The 19,653-nt window shown below is 49.5% G+C and overlaps 1 protein-coding gene across 15 annotated transcripts in view; it reads left to right on the plus strand.

Annotated features, from left to right (window-relative positions):
* Nucleotides 1-1,141: 1,141 nt before the first annotated feature.
* The window catches only part of TACC1 (transforming acidic coiled-coil containing protein 1), an 87,755-nt gene continuing 69,243 nt past the window's right edge, over nucleotides 1,142-19,653 (plus strand). For 2 of the 15 annotated variants that reach the window (XM_065584696.1, XM_065584699.1), the window contains exon 1: nucleotides 1,184-1,459. Coding sequence is in view for 4 of the 15 variants with exons in the window: in XM_065584694.1 (XP_065440766.1) it covers nucleotides 14,309-14,382 (74 nt within the window). In the remaining 11 variants the exon portion in view is untranslated. Of the gene's footprint in view, nucleotides 1,460-3,962; nucleotides 4,105-7,945; nucleotides 8,028-11,650; nucleotides 11,858-14,027; nucleotides 14,383-19,653 lie in introns of those variants that run through there. The other 13 variants (XM_065584703.1, XM_065584708.1, XM_065584706.1 and 10 more) reach the window with 12 other exon arrangements.

The following is a 19,653-nucleotide window of genomic DNA, read 5'->3' on the forward strand; positions in this document are numbered from 1 at the left end:
TTTGATGCTTCCAAGGAACTTGCAGCCTTACGCGTGGGACTGTCCTGTCATGTTTGGAGAGTGCCTGGCAGACAGTGGCTGCTGCTACCCCAAGTAGTAATAACAACAACCCATAACTCATTGGGCCAGCGTAGGATATGTTACCCTAGTGGGGAGTCCTTCCCCGAGCCTCCCAGCTGATGCCTCAAGGCACAGAAGCAGTGACAGGGTCATCCTGACTCCCTTGTGGAGTGTACCTGCCTCCGTCTGTCCCAGGCCCCTTCCAAACCCTACCATGGTTAACAGTAACGGGCCAAGTTCAGACCTGCTAGGAGCTGGTGCCGTTCCATCAGCTCCACCACTGACACCAGGTCTGAACTTGGCCCCGTATCTCTGTGGTAACTTGTCCTGATGCTGGGCTGCAGGCTGGTGGGAGTCCAGGTGCCTTCATCATTGACAGGGAGTCAAGCCAACGGGTGGGTGGGGCAGCGTCTGGAGCCCCTGGACTGAGTGAGGGGAGGTGGGGGTGGACCAGATTGTGTCATGTGCTGGCGGAGGGGAGCAGGGAGCAGACAAACAATACCAGCTCTCCAATTACCTCCTTTCTGGGTGAATCCTCTGCACCACAGAGCCCCTTGCCCTCCAGGCACAAGGAGCCTGGCAGCAGGCCAGACACAACATTTGGCACGGATCAGCAACCGCAAACCGCTCACCCTGGGGATTCATCATGTCAGGTCCCCTTGCCCCCAATCTAGAGATCCACTACCCCCTTTGCTGTCAGTCTCAGATGAGAGACCAAAGGCTGAGCAGACCCCCTCCCCCTCGCTCCGTGAGGCCCATTGGTGGGGCAGCAGGGGCCAGGCCTGCAGCTTTGCTACCCGTGCTGGACCAAGGCAACTCTGCACAAACTCAGGAAAGACCTCACAGAAGCCCCCTTATTTCCCCTCAACAGCCAGAGGCGGGCGAACACGTGACACGTCTCTTCTGTAAGAGGAGAAATTCTCTCTTGGGGAGAGGCCCTGCCTGCCAAGTTCCCCACGAGCACATTTTTATGGCATGACGCCAACGGGGCCTCGGCTAAAAAAAATAATTAAAGGGTGGGGGAGAGAGTAAGGTACAAGGTCTGGACGGGACTTTAAACTGCGAGACTCAATTGCAGACAAGCTTGGGAGCTGCTGATCTGTAAGCCTCGGCCAGAGCGGTCTGCCTCTGCGCTCCCTAGGGCACAGCTGATTTCCTCTCTCTGCCTGCAAAGTGCTGGCCAAATATTACAAAACATCCTTTTCCTTTTAGCTCGTAGCCTTCGGAAAGATACCCCCCCCACCCCGTCTGTCCCGCTCTGCTGCTGGCCGTCCCCTTCCTTCCCCACAGTTCCTCCCCTGTGCAGGGCTTGCTCGCTGCTTTCCAAGGAGCAAGGGGCAGGTAGCGCAGTGAGATCCGAAGCACCAGAGAAACCCGGGAGAAGCCTGCAGCTGGAAAGGTAGGGAAGGAAAGGGAGCTCTCGGAGGGGGAAAGGGGCTGGCAGCAATTCACGCTTCAGCCAGGGTTACTTTCCCTGCACCTTTGCGTACTCCTAGGAGAAGAGCTGGGGTGTAGTCTTGCTCCCAGGGAAACCAGTGGCATGGGTCTTGTTGACTCCGGCATGAGCAGGATGGGGCCTGGCCTGACTGGGAGGGGAGGTGGTTGTGGCCCCATCACAAGGCTGAGAGGTAGCTGCTGTGACAGAGAATTGCTTTATTTATCCATGAGCTCATGTTGCTCACAGCAGGGGGATTGTCCCGCTGCCCTTGGAAATGGGTGTTTTCCCCCTCAGAATGGGGAATGGTCTCCTAGAACTGCCAGTTCCTGGCGGAAGAGAGTTGCTCAGACCCTCCTGCACCACAGACTCCTCGCCTGGGTACTCCTTTGAAGTGCCTTGGGAACTTGGGTGCATGGATTGCGGGTGGGGTGATGGGGGAGAGCAGCTGGAAGAGTGCTGTAGGAAGGTGCTTCGGGGAAGAGACGCTGCACAGGGCTGTCACAAGGCAGCTGCAGCCAGGGCTATGAGTGAGGGCTGCTTTCAAGTGTCAGAGAACTAAAGTTTCCATTCTTAGCCAGGCAGAGATTGGGGCATCCAGTAACATTCCCACGAGCTAACGGCCCCTGATCCCAGACCCCTCCCTTTCTCCCTGAAGGAGAACAGAGCTGGCTGGATTTTCTCCAGCACCCATCACGCTCCTGACCCCCAGGGTGCTCTGTGCAGTAGTGAGCTGGTGCTGGCAGTGCAGGGGCCATGCAGGCCAATGCAGCAGACATCCTGCGCTCAGCACACGCTCACACCCAGCCCTGCGCAAAGATCCCGAGGAAGGGAGGAAATGGGGTGGAACCCTGGAGCAATCCCTAACTCTTCCCAAAGTAAACCCTGAGAATTTTAACATCCGCCTGGCCCTGCTAGCACTAGGGATGGGTGTACCCGTCAGAGATGGGCAGACAGGACATCTCTCCCAAAGGTCAGTGTCTCTGACAGAGCACTTCAACTCTCTCCTTTTATAGCACTGGGCCCAACAGCCCTAAGACACCTGTGGCAACCAACAACCTCTCTATGGCCTTCTGGCTCAATGGGAGACTAGCCATGAGCCACAGCGACAGATTTTCAGCCAGCCTCACTGCTTGGGGTCTGTGCAGTTATCTGGATCCTCCCTCCAAGTTCTTCATCATGACGTTGCTGGCATTGCTAAGGGGGAGCAGCTGGTCCATGCAAGGAAGAAAACTGGTGTTCACATCACACAGGCACTTCTGATAATCAAAAAGCAGGGCAATGTGCCAGGGCGTCTCTGCCCATGGAAGTCAGGGGGCAGTTACCTTTCCCCAGACACAAAGGTCCCCCTTAAAGTTAGTGATGTTTTCAGCTTCTGCCTAGAAACCCTCAGCGCCTAATTCTGGCAGAAATAGGGGCCCTGGCTCAGTATCCCTTCTCTCAGAGGCTGCTGCAGGTAGCCAGGAATGCTGCATGTTCCCATGTTGCCTTTATATAAATCCATGGTACGCCCACATCTTGAATACTGTGTGCAGATGTGGTCATCCCATTTCAAAAAAGATATTTTGGAATTGGAAAAGGTTCAGAAAAGGACAACAAAAATGATTAGGGGTATGGGAACGGCAGCCATATGGGGGGATATGATAGAGGACTATAAAATTATGACTGGTGTGGAGAAAGTAAATAAGGAAGTGTTATTTACTCCTTCTCCTAACACAAGAACTGGGGTCACCAAATGAAATGAATAGGCAGCAGGTTTAAAACAAACGAAAGGAAGTATTTCTTCACACAACACATAATCAACCTGTGGAACTCCTTGCCACAGGATGTTGTGAAGGCCAAGACTATAAAGGGTTCAAAAAAAGAATTAGATAAGTTCATGGAGGGTAGGTCCATCAATTGCTATTAGCCAAGATGGGCATGGATGGTGTGCCTAACCTCTGTTTGCCAGAAGCTGGGAATGGATGACAGGGGATGCATCACTTGATGTTTCCCTGGTCTGTTCATTCCCTCTGGGGCACCTAGCATTGGCCACTGTTGGAAGACAGGATATTGGGCTAGATGGACCTTTGGTCTGACCCAGTAGGGCCATTCTTATGTTCTTCCATAGGCAAGGTAGGGTGTGAGACAGCTGGGAGGGCAGAGCCTCCTAGCAGCAGTAAAGCACCCTGTGGCCTCTACAGCAGCACTCTCTGGTGTCCCGTCAGCCCCCACGAGTGCTGTGCTTGGAGCAGGTTTGGAGCCTGTGTAGCATTCAACGTGGAACCAGGAGGCTCCAAGGAGGCATTTAAGCCAGACTCCATGTGACAGCCAGGCATAGTCTTAGTCATATTCCCCAGAAACAAAACATAAAACCTGAGCCCCAGGGCAGAAGGCAAGGGCTTGGTGTGCTCTTTTTCCAGGCACATAGAACTTTACATGGAATTAGTTTCTGGCTAATTATTACCAGCTGTTTCTTTGCTGGCAGCAGCCACTACAGGCCGGCTCACGCACGTGGGTCCTGAGGGTGCCCGTGGGCTGTGGGGCTGCGGCCGACGGCAGGAAGCTGTTCTGAACTTCTCGGGAAGGAGCAGGGACTCTCTGCAGTGGATTCCTCCGTGGCCCTTTGAGTGAGTAGATTCCCAGTGCTCTCTGTGCTCAGGCACCGCGTCTGGCTGCTTTGTAAGCAAGGTCGGATGTTGTCTAACTTTCTCTGCAGGACACGCCTGCTGTGTTTCTGCCTCTTGATGATCCCAAGGACAGCCAGTCGCTTCCCTCTGGGAAACTGGATTGCTGGCATGCACTACACAGCCTCAGGAGCCAGCCTTAAATGCTTTCAGATGGGCCTGAAACACTAAGGGCTTGTTTGCTGTGCATGGACATTATAGGTCGTGTGATACCTTCCACAGTCTGGAAATGAACCCAGGTGTCCTGACTCACAGACCTGTGCTCATTTCCAGACTCTGGGAGGGGTGTTATTGAGTGGACAAGTCATCTCACCTCGCTGTGTCTGCACCTCCCCCATCTGAAAAACGGGACAATAATCCTGGCCTACTTCATGGGGGTTGGGAGGCTTAATTAGCATTTGTCAAGTGCTTTGAGATCTACCGACGGGTGAGGTGATATGAGAGCGCGCCGTGTTTAGATTCTCGGTGTCGAGAGCTCTATTTTTTCATGAACAGCTAAATAATTGTCAACTAAGCAAGTGTGTGTGTGAATGCACACGTGTGTGTGTGTCCGTATCTGACAGTAGCACAGTGATGGGGGCACTTGTTTATCAGTAGCGTGGAGGGGCCCCTTTGCCAGCGGCGCATTGTGTCTGCAGATGTGACTGAAATAGCCCTGAGCCCCATAATGAGAACCCCGAAGGAGCTCTGCCCACATGCAGGCTGAGACAGCGGCACCCAGGCTGCATGTCCCCTTTGCTCGTTCAGCGTCCAGTACAGAACAGCCTGGCCCTTCCCACACCACTGAGGTTCATTTGCCAATGCACACATGCTGCGTGAGTGTTGGCTCTATTTGACAGCGACTGCATCTCAGCCCATCTAACGAAGGAGCGAGCCAGCTGATGGCCCGTATGTGTTATGGGAGGATTCACCCTTTAAGGTCAGATGGCTGTTTTGACAGGACAGACTTCTTAGGACATATTGACTTCTTGCAGCTTGGCAGCACTCCCTGTCTCATGATGCCTGGTGAAGGCACATCTGTGAGATAAATCACTGAAGCCCGGATAGAGTACCCCAGCCCTGCAGTGAGGTCAGGAGCCAACAAGCTGCCTTCACTCTGCTTGGGGAGGCAAGGTGGCAGGGTTAAGTTGAAATGCATCCAGTTATGGTAGTGTTTTGCATCTGCAGGCATGTTGGGCTTTACCGAGCAGGGCCAGCTCCAGGCAGCAGCGGAGCAAGCTTGTGCTTGGGGCGGCAGATTCCAAGGGGCGGCATTCCATCTAATCCTTTTCTTTTCTTTTTTTTCTTTTTCTTTTTTTTGCGCTTCACCGCTTTGGCCGCCCTGCAGGTTTTTTCTTTTTGGTTTGCTGCTCCCGCTGCCCTGTAGGGGGCGGTGGCGTGGAGGACGGGAGCGCCCTGCAGCAAGCCTGGAGGGCAGCCTGCGTCCTTCCCTGCCTGCCGACCGGAGTGGCGCAGAGCCCTCCCGGCAGGCCGCGCACGCGTAGGGGCCGCGTGGCAGCACCCCGCTTAAGGAAGCCTTGAGGGCCCCCCTTCTCTCTCTCTCCCCGCTAGCCGGGGTGTGCACTCCACTGCCCAGGGTCTGCAGGGGCAGGAGTCCCCCTGCACCCACGCTCCCACTGCCCCGCAGGTATTTTGTTTCTGTTTTTTCTTTGCTTTGCCGCTCCGGCCGGCCGGTTTGTCCGTCTCCCCCTGCCCCCCCCCGCCCCCCCTTTGCTGCTCCGACTGGCCAGTTTGTTCTTCCCCTCCCCTGCCGCTCTGGCCGGGGGCAGGTTTGTTTCCCACCCCCCTTCGCCGCTCCGGCCGGGGGCAGGTTTGTTTTCCTCCTCCCCTCTCCTTCCCCCCCCCCTTTGCTGCTCCGGCCGGCCCGGCGTTTTTTGCCTGGGGTGGCAAAAAAGCCAGAGCCGGCCCTGTTACCGAGGCAGAGAACAACAGCACTTTAAAAGCTATTTTAAATGAAAATAGCTGCTGGGAGTTATTTTTAAACCAGAGGCATCAAAATTAAAGAGCTTTCTTGGCCCACAGGAGCCCTGCTGGTCTCGGGGCCCTGCCCTTGTAACTTTCCTTCCCACCACGTCAGTGCAAGGATCTGTTATGGCTGAGCAAAGGCCAGTTTCTCGTGAATGTCAAACTGTTTCCAGCTGTTTCTGTATTAGTCAGACCCGTGGGTGAGGCAGAGACAATACTTAGCCCACAACTGCAAAGTGAAAGAGACAGAAATAATGCAGGGAGCAGCGAAAGCCGAGTATGGTGTTCATAATTCCCAATCCAGCAACACTACCCCCAGGAAAGCCTGGCTCTGGGGTCGTTGTGTTCTACGGAGTCGATCCAAAAATCTCAGGGCTTAAAAACATGTCACCTGTTGTTTGATTAATGTGATGCTCCCAAAATGTGGCATCCGGGCACATGACATTGGACTTTTCAGTACGGTTCAGCACCCACATCAGGGCCAGGCTCAATAGAGCTCCGCACGTTGGCTCCGGTAGTGGTGAGGGGCCCTGAAGGTGCTGCATTAAGGTGCCCACAATGAGCAACACAAACCTCCTGGGCTAAAGACCCATCTGAAAACACTCTGCTTGCACTCCCCCCAGCTCATAGCTAGGGACTGTCAGTGTCAGGAGAGCATCTTCTCTGATCTCAGCCCAGGGGAGTTGGAGTTTCTTTTACTCTTTGCACAACAAGATATATATGTAGCAACTGCAGGACCACAGTTGGGTCCTGAATAACTGTGTTTATTAAATGGTAAACACAAACACAAAATAGTAAATACAAACATGAAGTTTAGCTACATACAGATTGCCCCTAACACAAAGAATACAGGTACCACTGCCAGAGGGGCTTACAAGCTATTAAAGTGCTGCTACTTATCCTACACACTACAGGAACTGGCCAGATTTATTTACAAAACAGTTCTTTAAGATCCCAGCTAAGCAGCAGAATGTACAGTAAGTGTAGGCTTAAAAGTGACAGGTAGAAACAATGGCATCAAAAATCATTCCCTCTTCACTTGCCTGCCAAGACCTGAGATCAGGGCTCTGTGCTTCCCCTCTGCAGCTGGGAACACTAGACGGAATGCCGCCCTCTGCTCTGCTTTACTGCTAGGGTTTCCCTGCCGCAAGGCCACCAAAAGGCAGGTGTTAGCCAGTAAAGAACCCGTCAGGCCATCTCTTCAACCTACATTAGAACATTCCCAGGGCTACCATCTAGCCTGTCTGCAAAGCATCCCGTGTCCCCACGCACAGCTTTGTCTAGCAGCACACTGGCTTTCACTCCACCAAGGTGCCTGCACTTATTCTGAGCTAGGCTAAGAACCATCCTCTTCAGCATCATCCCACTGCCAGTGCAGACAGCAAGTGGTCATCTAACAACTGCACCAGTGCAATCAGTCCTTCAAACACCGTCCTGCCATGTCTCTTTAGCAGATGCCGTGCTGGAGACTCTTAAGGGAGCTCTTTCCAGGCTATTCCCTGAGCCCTGCTCTTAATTGTTCAGGGACAAATGGCTGTTTGGGTTATTACCCCACCCCACCCATCAAACCCTTGAGTGAGATGAACAATAAGCGCCTCGGATGGCTGGAGGCCACTCTTTGGCAGTTACTACTGATAAGTAACCCAGACAATGCCCCTGCATGTCAAGGAGGCCTTGGGAACCGCTTGCACTGCTCAGCCATTGACACGGGACATTGCACACGTCAGCTGGCTTTAGCCACATCCTAGGGATTATTCATAGACTGCGTGCACTCGGGTAGGAGACCTACTGCAGTGCCCACATGACTTTCACCTGACTTGGCTTTCTTCTGGGTGATACTCAGGGCAGCAGGAGCCTCCGGACCATCAGACTTTTCCCTGAAAAGAACTGAACCACAGAAGGTAATTTTCCCTTGTCTAAAATGCTTTCTTTAGACTCTGGGGAATTTGGGATGGTTTTCATGCTCCTGTGATTAGAACCATCCTAAATGCTGTCGTCTGTGATCCCTTTGCATGCAGAGGGGAGGAATTCTGGGTCTCTATTTATGTGGACAACATCTGGCATCTTTCAGTGTTGTATGTATACGTAGGTATGTGCAGCGCAGAGTTCATCCAAATGAGTAACAAGTATTTTACCCCGTCAGGCCAATCCCCGAGGAAATACCCCAGCAATAGAGCTGTGGTGAAATGATTTTTTGTTCTTGTGGGGGGAAAAAATGTAAAAGAAAACAGAAAAGAGTTTTCCTTTGTGTTGACATTTTTCTTTGAAAATGTTTGGGTTTTTGTCAAACAAAAAAGTAAAATCCCAAAACTGAACATTTTTCAGTTTTTGAGTTTTCAGTTTTTTGACAAAAATGCGCAGAATTGACCACAGAAGTTTTCTTGTCAAAAAAGCCACTTTTGGTCCAAAAAAAAAAAAAAAAGGAATGTTCAAATGAAAACATTCAACCAGTGATGTCGTCTTCTATGTGTTTCAAATGCTGGCCATCAAGACCAGTCCCACGTGCCGAGGCAGGACCAAGTAAAGCTAGACCACCCCGACAGGTGTTTGTCCAACCTGTTCTTAAATCCCCTCAATGACGGGGATTCCACCACCTCCCTTGAAAGCCTGTTCCAGAGCTTAACTACTCTGAGAGTTAGAAAGCTTTTCCTAATATCTAACCTCAATCTTCCTTGCTGCAGATTAAGCCCATTACTTCCTGTCTGACCTTCAGTGGACATGGAGAACAATTGATCGACATCCTCTGTACACCAGCCCTCTGGTTCCCCCTCCCTCTAGACTTCTTTTCTCAAGACTAAACATGCCCAGTTTTTTAACCTTTCCTCATAGGTCAGGTTTTCTAAACCGTTTATCATTTTTGTTGCTCTCCTCTGAACTCCCTCCAGTTTATCCAAATCTCTCCTAAAGTGGGGCACCCAGACCTGGATAGAGTACTCCAGCTGAGGCCTCACCAGTACTGAGTGGAGCAGGATAGCTACCTCCCGTGTCTTACATATAACACGCCTGTTAATACAGCCCAGAATATTAGTCTTTTTCACAAATGCATCACATTGGTGGCTCATATTCAATTTATCAACAGTAACCCCCAGATCCTTTGCAGCACTCCTGTGGAATGGTTTTCTCCAGGAGGAGAGGCTATTTTCAGGGAAACACAGCGCTGATGGAAATATCTGCCTCATCAGGGACTCCTTGATCGGGTTCCTGATTGCCCCAGATAAGAGCCACTGAGTCTGTGATTGCTCTTGACACAAACTCAAGAGGAGATTATTTGTCAGCAGCTGTGAATCAGACTTTGCAATTGTTACACACAAAAATCCACCCATTATGTTTACGTCTGTTCCTAAAATGCAACATTAAGAACCCTGGTCTCGGGACATGTCCTGCTGTGTAGATGGAATTTCAGTGGCCTTTCCCATTCTGCCAGTGTACACTTTAGTGCATTACATATGAGATAAGAAGGGTACAGCCCTCAAATTCACCCCCCCCCCCTGGAAAATAGCCAATTCCAACATAAACATGATGGGACTTGATTCATGTCTCTGGATACTGGTACTTTGATGTCAGACTTCCACTGTGGTACAATTAATAATGTTATGGACGAGAGTAGTACAGTTAAACACAGTCAGTGTTGGATCTTCTGCACCACTACAATACAATGGCAGCACATGGATCTAGTGGTGAGAGCAGGGAAGTGCGTCTAGTTAGGAGCTCGGAGGCCGAACCTCTGGGAATCGTGACTCCTGGATATTGTCTGTGGTTCTGCTACTGTCTTGCAGCACGATCTTGGGCAAGTCCCTGCCTCAGCTTCTTCCGTGGAATGGAGCTAACAGCTGCTTACAGAGGCTCTGAGAGGGTTGATTAATGAATGTGACCAGATAACACAGTGATGGGCACCTGACAGATGGACTAGACACGATGGGCTAGATCCTCCGCTTGGGTGACTCTGTAGCTCCATTGAGTTTGGTACCGCTATGTGATTTATACCAGCAGAGGATCTGGCGTAATGACTGTGAAGGTCAATGATATCCTCAGATACAAAGCTCCAGAAAAGTGCAAATGATTGTGATTTCTATGCAAAAGGTAAAATACTGCATCTCTAAGTACAGCTTTGCATGGTAATGTTTAGTTCAATAAAATAGGATACAACTCTGTATTATTACACCCATACGTGGCTGTTATTTTAACCACAGAGGCACATCCAGATTACAGCTTGTCATTGTTAATAAAAATGAAAATCACTAGTGCTGAAGAATGGTTGACAATTGCCCAGTAACCACTACATACCAACTGCAACAGTCATGCACCCTGTACACAAACAGGGTGATCTGAAGGCTCATTTGCAAATCAGCCAAAAAACGGGATCTCCTCAGCATCCCCTTCCCGTACCATGTTTGTTTCTTATAATCAGGGCCGGCTCTAGGCACCAGCAAAACAAGCTGGTGCTTGGGGCGGCACATTTTTAGGGGCGGCATTCTGGCGCGGGCCATGCCGCCCCTAAAAATGTGCCCCGGCCACCCTAACTCACCTCCACTGCTGCCGCTCGCGCGCCGCTGCTCGTCCTCCCACCCAGGCTCTCAAACCCGGGAGGGAGGGGGAGATCCCGAACGGCCGCAGTGCGTGAAACAGCGGATTCGCGCGCCGCGGCCACTTGGGATCTCCCCCTCCCTCCCAGGTTTGAGAGCCTGGGCTGGAGGGGGAGACCCCGAGTGGCCGCAGCACACGCGCTGCTTCTCCCTCTCCCTCCCTCCCTCCTAGGCTTGAGAGCAAGGGGGGAGGAGGCAGGGCTGGGGATTTGGGGAAGGGGCGGAGTTGAGGCGGGGCCAGGGGTGGGGTAAGAAAAAAACGGGGGCGGCCAAAATTGTTTTTGCTTGGGGCGGCAAAAATCCTAGAGCCGGCCCTGCTTATAATGATGTATTTACCAACATAATTTAAAAATATATCTGTAGATGTACACCTCATATGACAATAGCTGCCATCCCTTCCTGTTGTACGACCATCACCACGGGCCCAATGCCGTGTCTTTTATGCATGAAAACACCCACTGGCTTCTCTGGGAGAGTTTCTGGCATTGGAAGTACATAGTTGTGTTCCAAGTGCGCACTGCAATTTGTTTCAGTAGTTTGTTAGTACAAGAATTCTTTATGGGCCAGGTTTATATGGATGAAAGTCTCCCATGCCTGTGTGTGAGATGCTGTCCAGATTATAGGAAGGTTTTTAAAAAAACTAAGCTGGTTTTGTTCCAATTGGAGCATTTTAAACCATTTGCTGGTATTTTCTGTTTGGCTGTTTGCTAGTTCTTTACAAAACGTTTATAAAATGTCTTTATAAAATGTTTGTTTATCTCCTACTGGGACACAAATATTATGAACCCCTGGGACACAGGGTTTTGCTACAGGACTGCTCGGGTGGTGCTGCTGTTATGGTGCAGGTAGCCCTTTAATTCTATGCCCCCGCTTTTAGACGGGTGTGAGGCAATAGTCAACAGGGCTAAGGCCTGCTCTTCCTTTGCAATTTGTACCTGCAGAATGCATTGAAATCAAAGCACCTGCAGCTCCAGCTGCCTGAGTTGCACCCACAGTCAGGGAGCGAGAGGTGCAAGCACCCAGATTTGCACCCACCCTTCAACCGTAGGTGCAACTGCACCTAGAAAAGGAAGAACGGACCTCAGCACTTTTGAAAATCTGCCCCTCAGAACTGACTGAAAATGACAACCCCATACTGGACAGGCTAGGTGAGTTTGTTTGGGATGTTTGACATTGTGATAATTCAGAGATAGCGAGCAAGGAAAAATAGCATGTCACCAGTTTGCTGGGGTTTAGTTCTTATTCTTTATTACTTGGGCAAGGAATGTAAATGTAAAACATCGGCTTTGGCCCGGACTCAATGCCCAGTGAGCTTGGGACCTGTCTGGAGGAATTCTGTGGATCAGGAACAGCTGTAGGTGTCTGTGCATGTGCGGTATACTGCATCCTGCTCGTGACGTTGTGCAGTCTATATGGTTTTATAAAAACATGATAATAAGTGAATATAATGTAACTGGGATAGTTTTATAAAGATTTGATAATAAGTGAATATAATGCAACTAGGATATGCTTTGTGCAAAAGGTCTCTTGTAAGGTATCATTATAAAGCTTATAATCTACTGAGTGTGATCATCCTATTTGTAGAAATGTACCACTCTTGTATCTAAAACTAGAAATATAAAATATAACTCTGAGGGCCTATTGTAATTATGTAAAGTGTGGGCCAGTAATGATGGTTTGGAATCTTGATGACTCCCATTAACCAGGACCATTGTCTGCAGATGGTTGTGTTTACCTGTTAGTCTTCCTGTATATGTGTGTGCTGGCAAGTGGGCAATGAAGTCTTGCAGTGACATGTGATCATGTCACCTGAACTGGAATCCATCTTTAACCTGGTGCTTTTCCAGTGATGGGGGGTGGAAACCCAGAGGGACAAAGGGTTACCGCCTTATGCAAAAGGTATATAAAGGGGTGGAAGAGAACAAAGGGAAGAGAAGAGCCATCATGAAGAATCCCCTAGCTACCACCTGAGCTGGAACAAGAGGTGTACCAGGGGAAAGAATTGTGCCCAGACCTGGAAGGTGTCCAGCCTGAGAAAAAAAACTTACTGAAGCATCTCTGAGGGTGAGATTATCTGTATTCAGTTTGATTAGACATAGATTTGCACATTTTATTTTATTTTGCTTGGTGACTTACTTTGTTCTGTCTGGTTTCAGAGTAGCAGCCGTGTTAGTCTGTATCCGCAAAAAGAACAGGTGCCACAAGTACTCCTGTTCTTTTTGTTCTGTCTGTTACTGCTTGGAACCACTTAAATCCTATTTTCTGTATTTAATAAAATCACTTTTTATTTAGTAATTTACTCAGAGTATGTATTAATACCTGGGGGAGCAAACAACTGTGCATATCTCTCTATCAGTGTTATAGAGGGCAAACAATTTATGAGTTTGCCCTGCATAAGCTTTATGCAGGGTAAAACGGATTTATCTGGGATTAGACCCCATTGGGAGTTGGGCATCTGAGTGCTAAAGACAAGCACACTTCTGGGAGCTGTTTTCAGGTAAACTTGCAGCTCTGGGACAAGTGATTCAGACCCTGGGTCTGTGTTAGAGCAGACGGGAGTGTCTGGCTCGGCAAGACAGGGTGCTGGAGTCCTGAGCTGGCAGGGAAAACAGGAACAGGGGTAGTCTTTGCACATCGGGTGGCAGCTCCCAAGGGGGTTTCTGTGATCCAACCCGTCACAGCGAGCAAGGAAAAATAGCATGTCACCAGTTTGCTGGGGTTTAGTTCTTATTCTTTTTTACTTGGGCAAGGAATGTAAATGTAAAACATCGGCTTTGGCCCGGACTCAATGCCCAGTGAGCTTGGGAACTGTCTGGATGAATTCTGTGGATCAGGAACAGCCGTAGGTGTCTGTGCATGTGCAGTATACTGCATCCTGCTCCTTTAAACAATGCAGAAGGTGCACCCCCACAAAACGATGTAAGCCCCAGACTCTGCAGGCATTTCCCCTCCTGACTGAGCACTGAGTGGTCTCTTTTCCTAAGCCCCCAAGGTGTCTGACTCCTATTCTGCACATTGGCCGGCACACACCATTCTCTGCAGTGAAATCTGAACTGATTGTGAAATGTCCTGATCTCACACTGAAATAAAGAAAGGATTCGAGGGGTTGCAGGGAGGGCACCCGGCCCCCCAGCTCCCTGTTGCAGGCACTCCTCTCCACCCATGCAAACCCACTGCCCTCTGCTGCAGGGCATCCTCACCCGCCCTTCATACAGCCCCCTCCACACACGCTCACTGCCCCCTCTGCAGGGCATCCTCGCCCCCTCCACACCCCTGCCCGCTGCAGCAGCTGCTCGCAGGGACCGGCTGGAGCGGGGACGAGTCCGAGCGCTGCCCGGGGAGCAGAGGGGACCGGGCGCAGCGCTCCCGGGGCGCCCCCTGGGCCGTGCCACCAGCCGAGCCGAGCCCGGCCCGGGACCCTGCGCCCCGGCGCTTCCCGGCAGCCCCGGGGCTGCAGCCGCCCAGCCCGGCGGGAGAGGCGGAGGCGGAGGCGGGGGCTCAGCAGCGCCCGGTCCCGAGCGACTAGTGCAGCTGCGCGGCAGCAATGCGGGGCCCCAGCCCCTGAGCCCGCAGCCCCCAGCCCGGCGGGCGCAGGCACCATGGGAGGGGCGCAGAGCCAGAAGCAGAGAGAGCCGCCTGCAGGGCAGGGACCCCCGGGGCGCGAGGAGACCAGGTAAATCCCGGGGGGCGCGAAGGCGCAGCACTCGGGGTTACACTTGCAGGGGCGCGGGACTCGTAGCCACAACTCTCAGCACCTGCCCTGTGACCCTTCCTGGTCCCAGCACTCACTGGCTGAGGCTGGGGGCGCAGGAGAGGGTCCCATTGTGCTGCGTTGCTCCAGTTGGCCTGGCCTGGCAAATGAGGCTTGTGACTCTCCCCCGTCCATGTTCCCCAGGCATGAAGCACCCAGCTCCTTGTGAGCGCTCCCTCTGTGGTGCAGAAGGGGAGGGGGGCTGGGTTCCCAGCAGAGGATGCTGTCCCTGACCAAAGAAAGTGACTCAAAGTCTGTAATATTGGGGCTTCTTGGAACTGGAGAGTTTTCTAGTGGTTTGTTTAAAAAAATGTTATTTAGTATGACACCAGAAGCATCTTATTGATGTGACTATGTCTGCTCATTCTTTTCATGTGGGAAAGAACTTACACGCTGACTTTCAAAGCTCCGAAACATGTTTTATGCAGGGAAAAAATGGTTTGCAAGTATGTGTATAAACTAGAAAGAGGTTATGAGATTGGTTATTGGCTAGACACCTTCTCTTTCCTGATCTAGTGCTGTGGAGTGTTGTGTTCCTTTCATACTGCTACTCCCTGCTGCTAATGATGAAACTGCAGCTTCCAGATTATGTGATTCTGTAGTGCTCCCATTTTATCTGAGGTTTAAAGTAAAAATCAACAGTTGCCATTTTGTTTATATTTCCCAGTCATAATGAAAACAACAAGGAGTGAACTTTATAATTAAAGTTAAATGGTATAAAGTGACCCCCGTGAGTATAAAGCAGGTTATAACAAGTGGAGATTGGTGATACCAGAGCAGTCTAGAACAGTTAGGAGAGAGAGAGAGGTTTATATGTTTTTTCTCAAAGTGGGTAAGAAGTCTGGTCCATTTTTCAAACTTGTGACCTCAAAATGCCTTTGCCCTTAAGAAATAATCTGATTTGGCACATGAAACAGCCCTGCCTTGCTGGGACTTTTTTTTGTTTGTTTCAGTGATGGGAACAGAACAAAAGCGTGTTCAACTCTGCATCTCTCAGTATAATCCTGAAAGTTTTCAACTCGATAAAATCGCAGTCTCACAAAGAGATCCCAGGCTTTTAATAGAATAAAAAGTTATCTTTTAAGCCTAAGGATCCTGCCATAGAGCACTGCTGTCTGTCAGTTGTGGCTAGAAAAGATAGCACAGAAGTTGGACCAAGACTTGATTTTGTAGGTTGTGGTTGTAAGACCAGAACACGTTGTTCTCAGACAGCAGAGTTTGAAATCTGTAAATAGAGGCAAAACCACATTATTAAATGATCTGCAAGGAAGAACAGATACTGCCAATCATAAAATCCAACTTTCAGAGAAACTTTTAAAGAATAAGCCAGTTGTCTGCTACATTCCCCACCCCTGGAATATCCGCATGTTATAAAGTATGTTGCTTTTATAAAAAGATTTAAAATGAGAATATAGCCGTGGGTTAAGTCATGAGGCATGTGGGATACACCCGGCATTAAGTCAAGGCTTTGGTTATGTATAGGGCCCTACCAAATTCATGGCCATGAAAAACGCGTCACGGTCACGGACCATGAAATCTGGCCTCCCCCATGAAATCTGTATAGTATAAGTAAAAAGCACACAAAAGACCAGATTTCATGGGGGAAACCAGCATTTCTCAAATTGGGGGTCCTGACCCAAAAGGGAGTTGCAGGGGGGGTCACAAGATTATTTTAGGGGGGGTCGCAGTATTGACACCCTTACTTCTGCGCTGCCTTCAGAGCTGGGCAGCTGGAGAGAGGTGGCTGTTAGCTGTGTGCCCAGCTCTGAAGGCAGCACCCCTCCAGCAGCAGCGCAGAAGTAAGGGTAGCAGTACCGCAACCCCCTCTACAATAATCTTTTGACCTCCACCCACAACTTCTTTTTGGGTCAGGACCCCTAAAATTACAGCACCCTGAAATTTCAGGTTTAAATAGCTGAAATCATGAAATTAACTACTTTACAAATTCTATGACCATGAATTTGACCAAAATGGGCTGTGAATTTGATAGGGCCCTAGTTATGCAGTTAGATAACCAGTGCCCGTTTTATGCAAATGTGCACCGTAGTGTGTTAATGTCTCTGCCAGGTTTGGGGGAAGGGGAGACACACCTGAAGCAGGTGTTCACCTGTAGTAAATATTTAACAAGCCAGTCCTTGTTTGCATCGCAAACACACTGGATTCAGAGAGGGAGTTAGCAAAGTTAGCTTTTAAAGTCTTTGCTGTATGTCATGAACAGTGCTTTCTCGGATGTGAATTGAGGGTGATCCCAAACAGAAGAACACACCATTGTTTGCTATAAATGCTAGAGCAGTGTTTGAAGACAAATTAGCCAACACTGTGTGTGAGAAAATCCTGAGAGGAAAGCACATGCCACAGCAATGGAAAGGCAGCTGCTTGCTTTGTAGTCCTTAGGAAGATGCAAAAGATGCTTAATAAACAGCCAAGGGTGTGACAAAAGCCAGCCAAACTGAGCAAAGCCTGGCACAACAGTTTATTATAAAAACAAATCCCTTAGTTTAGGGGGACGGATAGCTCAGTGGTTTGAGCATTGGCCTGCTAAACCCAGGGTTGTGAGTTCAATCCTTGAGGGGGCCATTTAGGGATCTGGGGCAAAAATCTGTCTGGGGATTGATCCTGCTTTGAGCAGGGGGTTGGACTAGATGACCTCCTGAGGTCCCTTCCAACCCTGATATTCTATGATTCTAGTACAACAGCTAATGTCCAAGACAGAATGTCTGAGGGGCTGAGAGCTGGAGGCTGGTAACCAGAAGAAAGACATAAGAATGAGATGAAATGCACATGACTGTTAAAGGAGGGAGAGGAGTTGGGTTGGCAAACTGATCTGGATGGAGCCTTGTATGAGGGAAGGTGCTGCCATGATGGGATGGTACATCGTACTGACCTAGGAAGAAAAGGTATTGGCTTATTTTACCTGATGTAACCTGACTATCTCTAGGTAGTCTGATGGTCTTCTCTGTGCTGTCTAAAGATTGTGTGCTGGGTTTTCATCATCTTGGCAAGATTCGTTTATTGATGATTATTCTGTATGAATAACTAAAATGTCTGGATCGCCTGAATTGTGCATCTTGCTTGACAAATGTACATGCCCTGAGGAGTTCAACTTCATCATCCTTGAAATGGAGTTCTCCTGCTGCTGTAACTCAGACACCCGCCCTCTTATTCTAATTCTCTGATAAGCCCAGAGCCAGCCAGCAAAACTAGTTTTAGAGCATTTGCCCAATTCCCAAACCAGCCTCCAAGGAGAGCAAGCAAGAGACAGAGAGAAGTGACTATCATCACCCTCCTGCCTCTGGTGTCCATGAGACACACTGTCACCTTAGGCAGACTGTTTCTCTCCCCTCCCCGCTGTAAAATTCCAAATGTAACCTAGCCATGTTCCCTGGCACTGCTGCTGTTGTCCTTCATCCATTTGTGAACCAGTGATTTCTAACCGAAATCCTTATATTCTGTTCCCCTCTGCGGTTAGGATGAGGTTAATGTACAGTTTGTGTTACAGTAACCACCTAGAGACCTTAAGTGGATCACGACCACATTGGGCTAGGGGCTGTACAGATATAGAGTAAGGTACAGTTCCTGCCATGAAGAGCTTAATTCTTAGCAGACAAAGGTTGGGAGGAGAAACAGGTATAGAGAGACAAAGAGCATTGCCCAGGTTCATGCAACAGCTCAGTGGTAGAACCAGGATTTGAACCCAGTTCTCCTGAATCCCAGTGCTGTATCCTCACCATTGGACCACACTGCATCTTCTAATCCCATCACTAGCAATGTCAGCACAGGGTGAGTTGTGTATGTGAACTTTAGCAACAGAAGCAGCAGGCACATTCATTTGTTATGTAGGTCCTACATAAACAGTAGTGATTATTTTTTAAATGTCTTGGTATCAGAATGGTGGGAGAAGATATTTAGAATCTACCCTTGGTTTGTTTCTTGGTTGATGGCCTTTTGGGCTGACAACACTTGGCAGTGGTCACCTATTCATTTTGTGCAAAATGATCTCTCGATAGGACCTTGACAATTGGCAAATGTCACCTCAAGGAGCAGTGACCAGTAACAATGGGCTGAAACATTTCATTTGTACCTCCTCAAGGCCACAGAGAATATCCTTTCTGGGTTCTCCTGGGCATCGTGTATGCCCCATGGAGTTAAGATTCCCGCCGTCTCCTGGCAACGAGGGCATGGCGATAACGAGTTTAGAAGGAAGGAAATTGCATTCTGCCTACCTCGAATTCCAGGGCAGTATTCATTAGATTTCTCAGAGTCAAATGGTCCATGTTTAGAATGCGTCTTTCATACGCATTGCGGAAACACACAAACTTTCCCACAGAAGAGCAGACCTGTCCTTCAGGTTCTTCATCCTCCCTTGGCAATGGCCTAACCCTGACAACTCAGAGGAAAGTGGCAAACTGCCATAATATATACTAGAACAATTGTGTAATGCTGTACATCAAGTGTAGGATTCCTTCCTGCCCTCTGGTGGCTTCTATCCTGGAGCATGTGATTTGATTACCCTTATCTTACCCATCAAAATGACACGGGTTGTTGTTACCTTATCCCCGGTCCCTTTTTAGCATTTCCGCTGTAATACGATGCTTCACTCCCGTGGCAGGGAGTCCTGCAGGATGGCTACATGCTGCATAAAAGAGTATTTCCTAGTATCTGGTCTAAATTTACCTGCCATTAATTTAAGCCAGTGACCTTCTGTTCTCATATTCTGTGGAGCAGCATGAAAAGTAGGCACACATCAGTTTTCACTGAATCTGAAGCCTCAGTTGTGCGTCTTAAAACCTCCAGCCAAGATTTTGCTTCTTCTCCAAATCTCTCTCTGCGCTTGATATTTTCATGTAATTGTATCAACCAGCCAATTGCGAGACTAAGGCAGATACTGAATTTGTTGTTCAGCACACGTCCAGCCCAGTGTAACTGTGATGTGATGAGCATGGCTTGAGTCCCTGCAGAGTGACTACGTTCCAGAACCTCATTATTGGTAACTTTATCTTGCTATGTGATGCAGAGTATGGCATGCAGATGTTGTAAGTGGAACTTATCTAGAAGCTGAATGTGATGCCTGTAGCAGGTCCAGGTTTCACACCCTACAACAAGTTGGAAAGCACTTGGTTTGACGCTTAATACTGTGTTGCTGCCAGACTCTGCCTGATAGACTGCCAAATGATGAACTGGCTTTGTTGGTAT

This window comes from Chrysemys picta, chromosome 2 (assembly GCF_011386835.1).
Source record: "Chrysemys picta bellii isolate R12L10 chromosome 2, ASM1138683v2, whole genome shotgun sequence".
NCBI lineage: Eukaryota > Metazoa > Chordata > Testudines > Emydidae > Chrysemys > Chrysemys picta.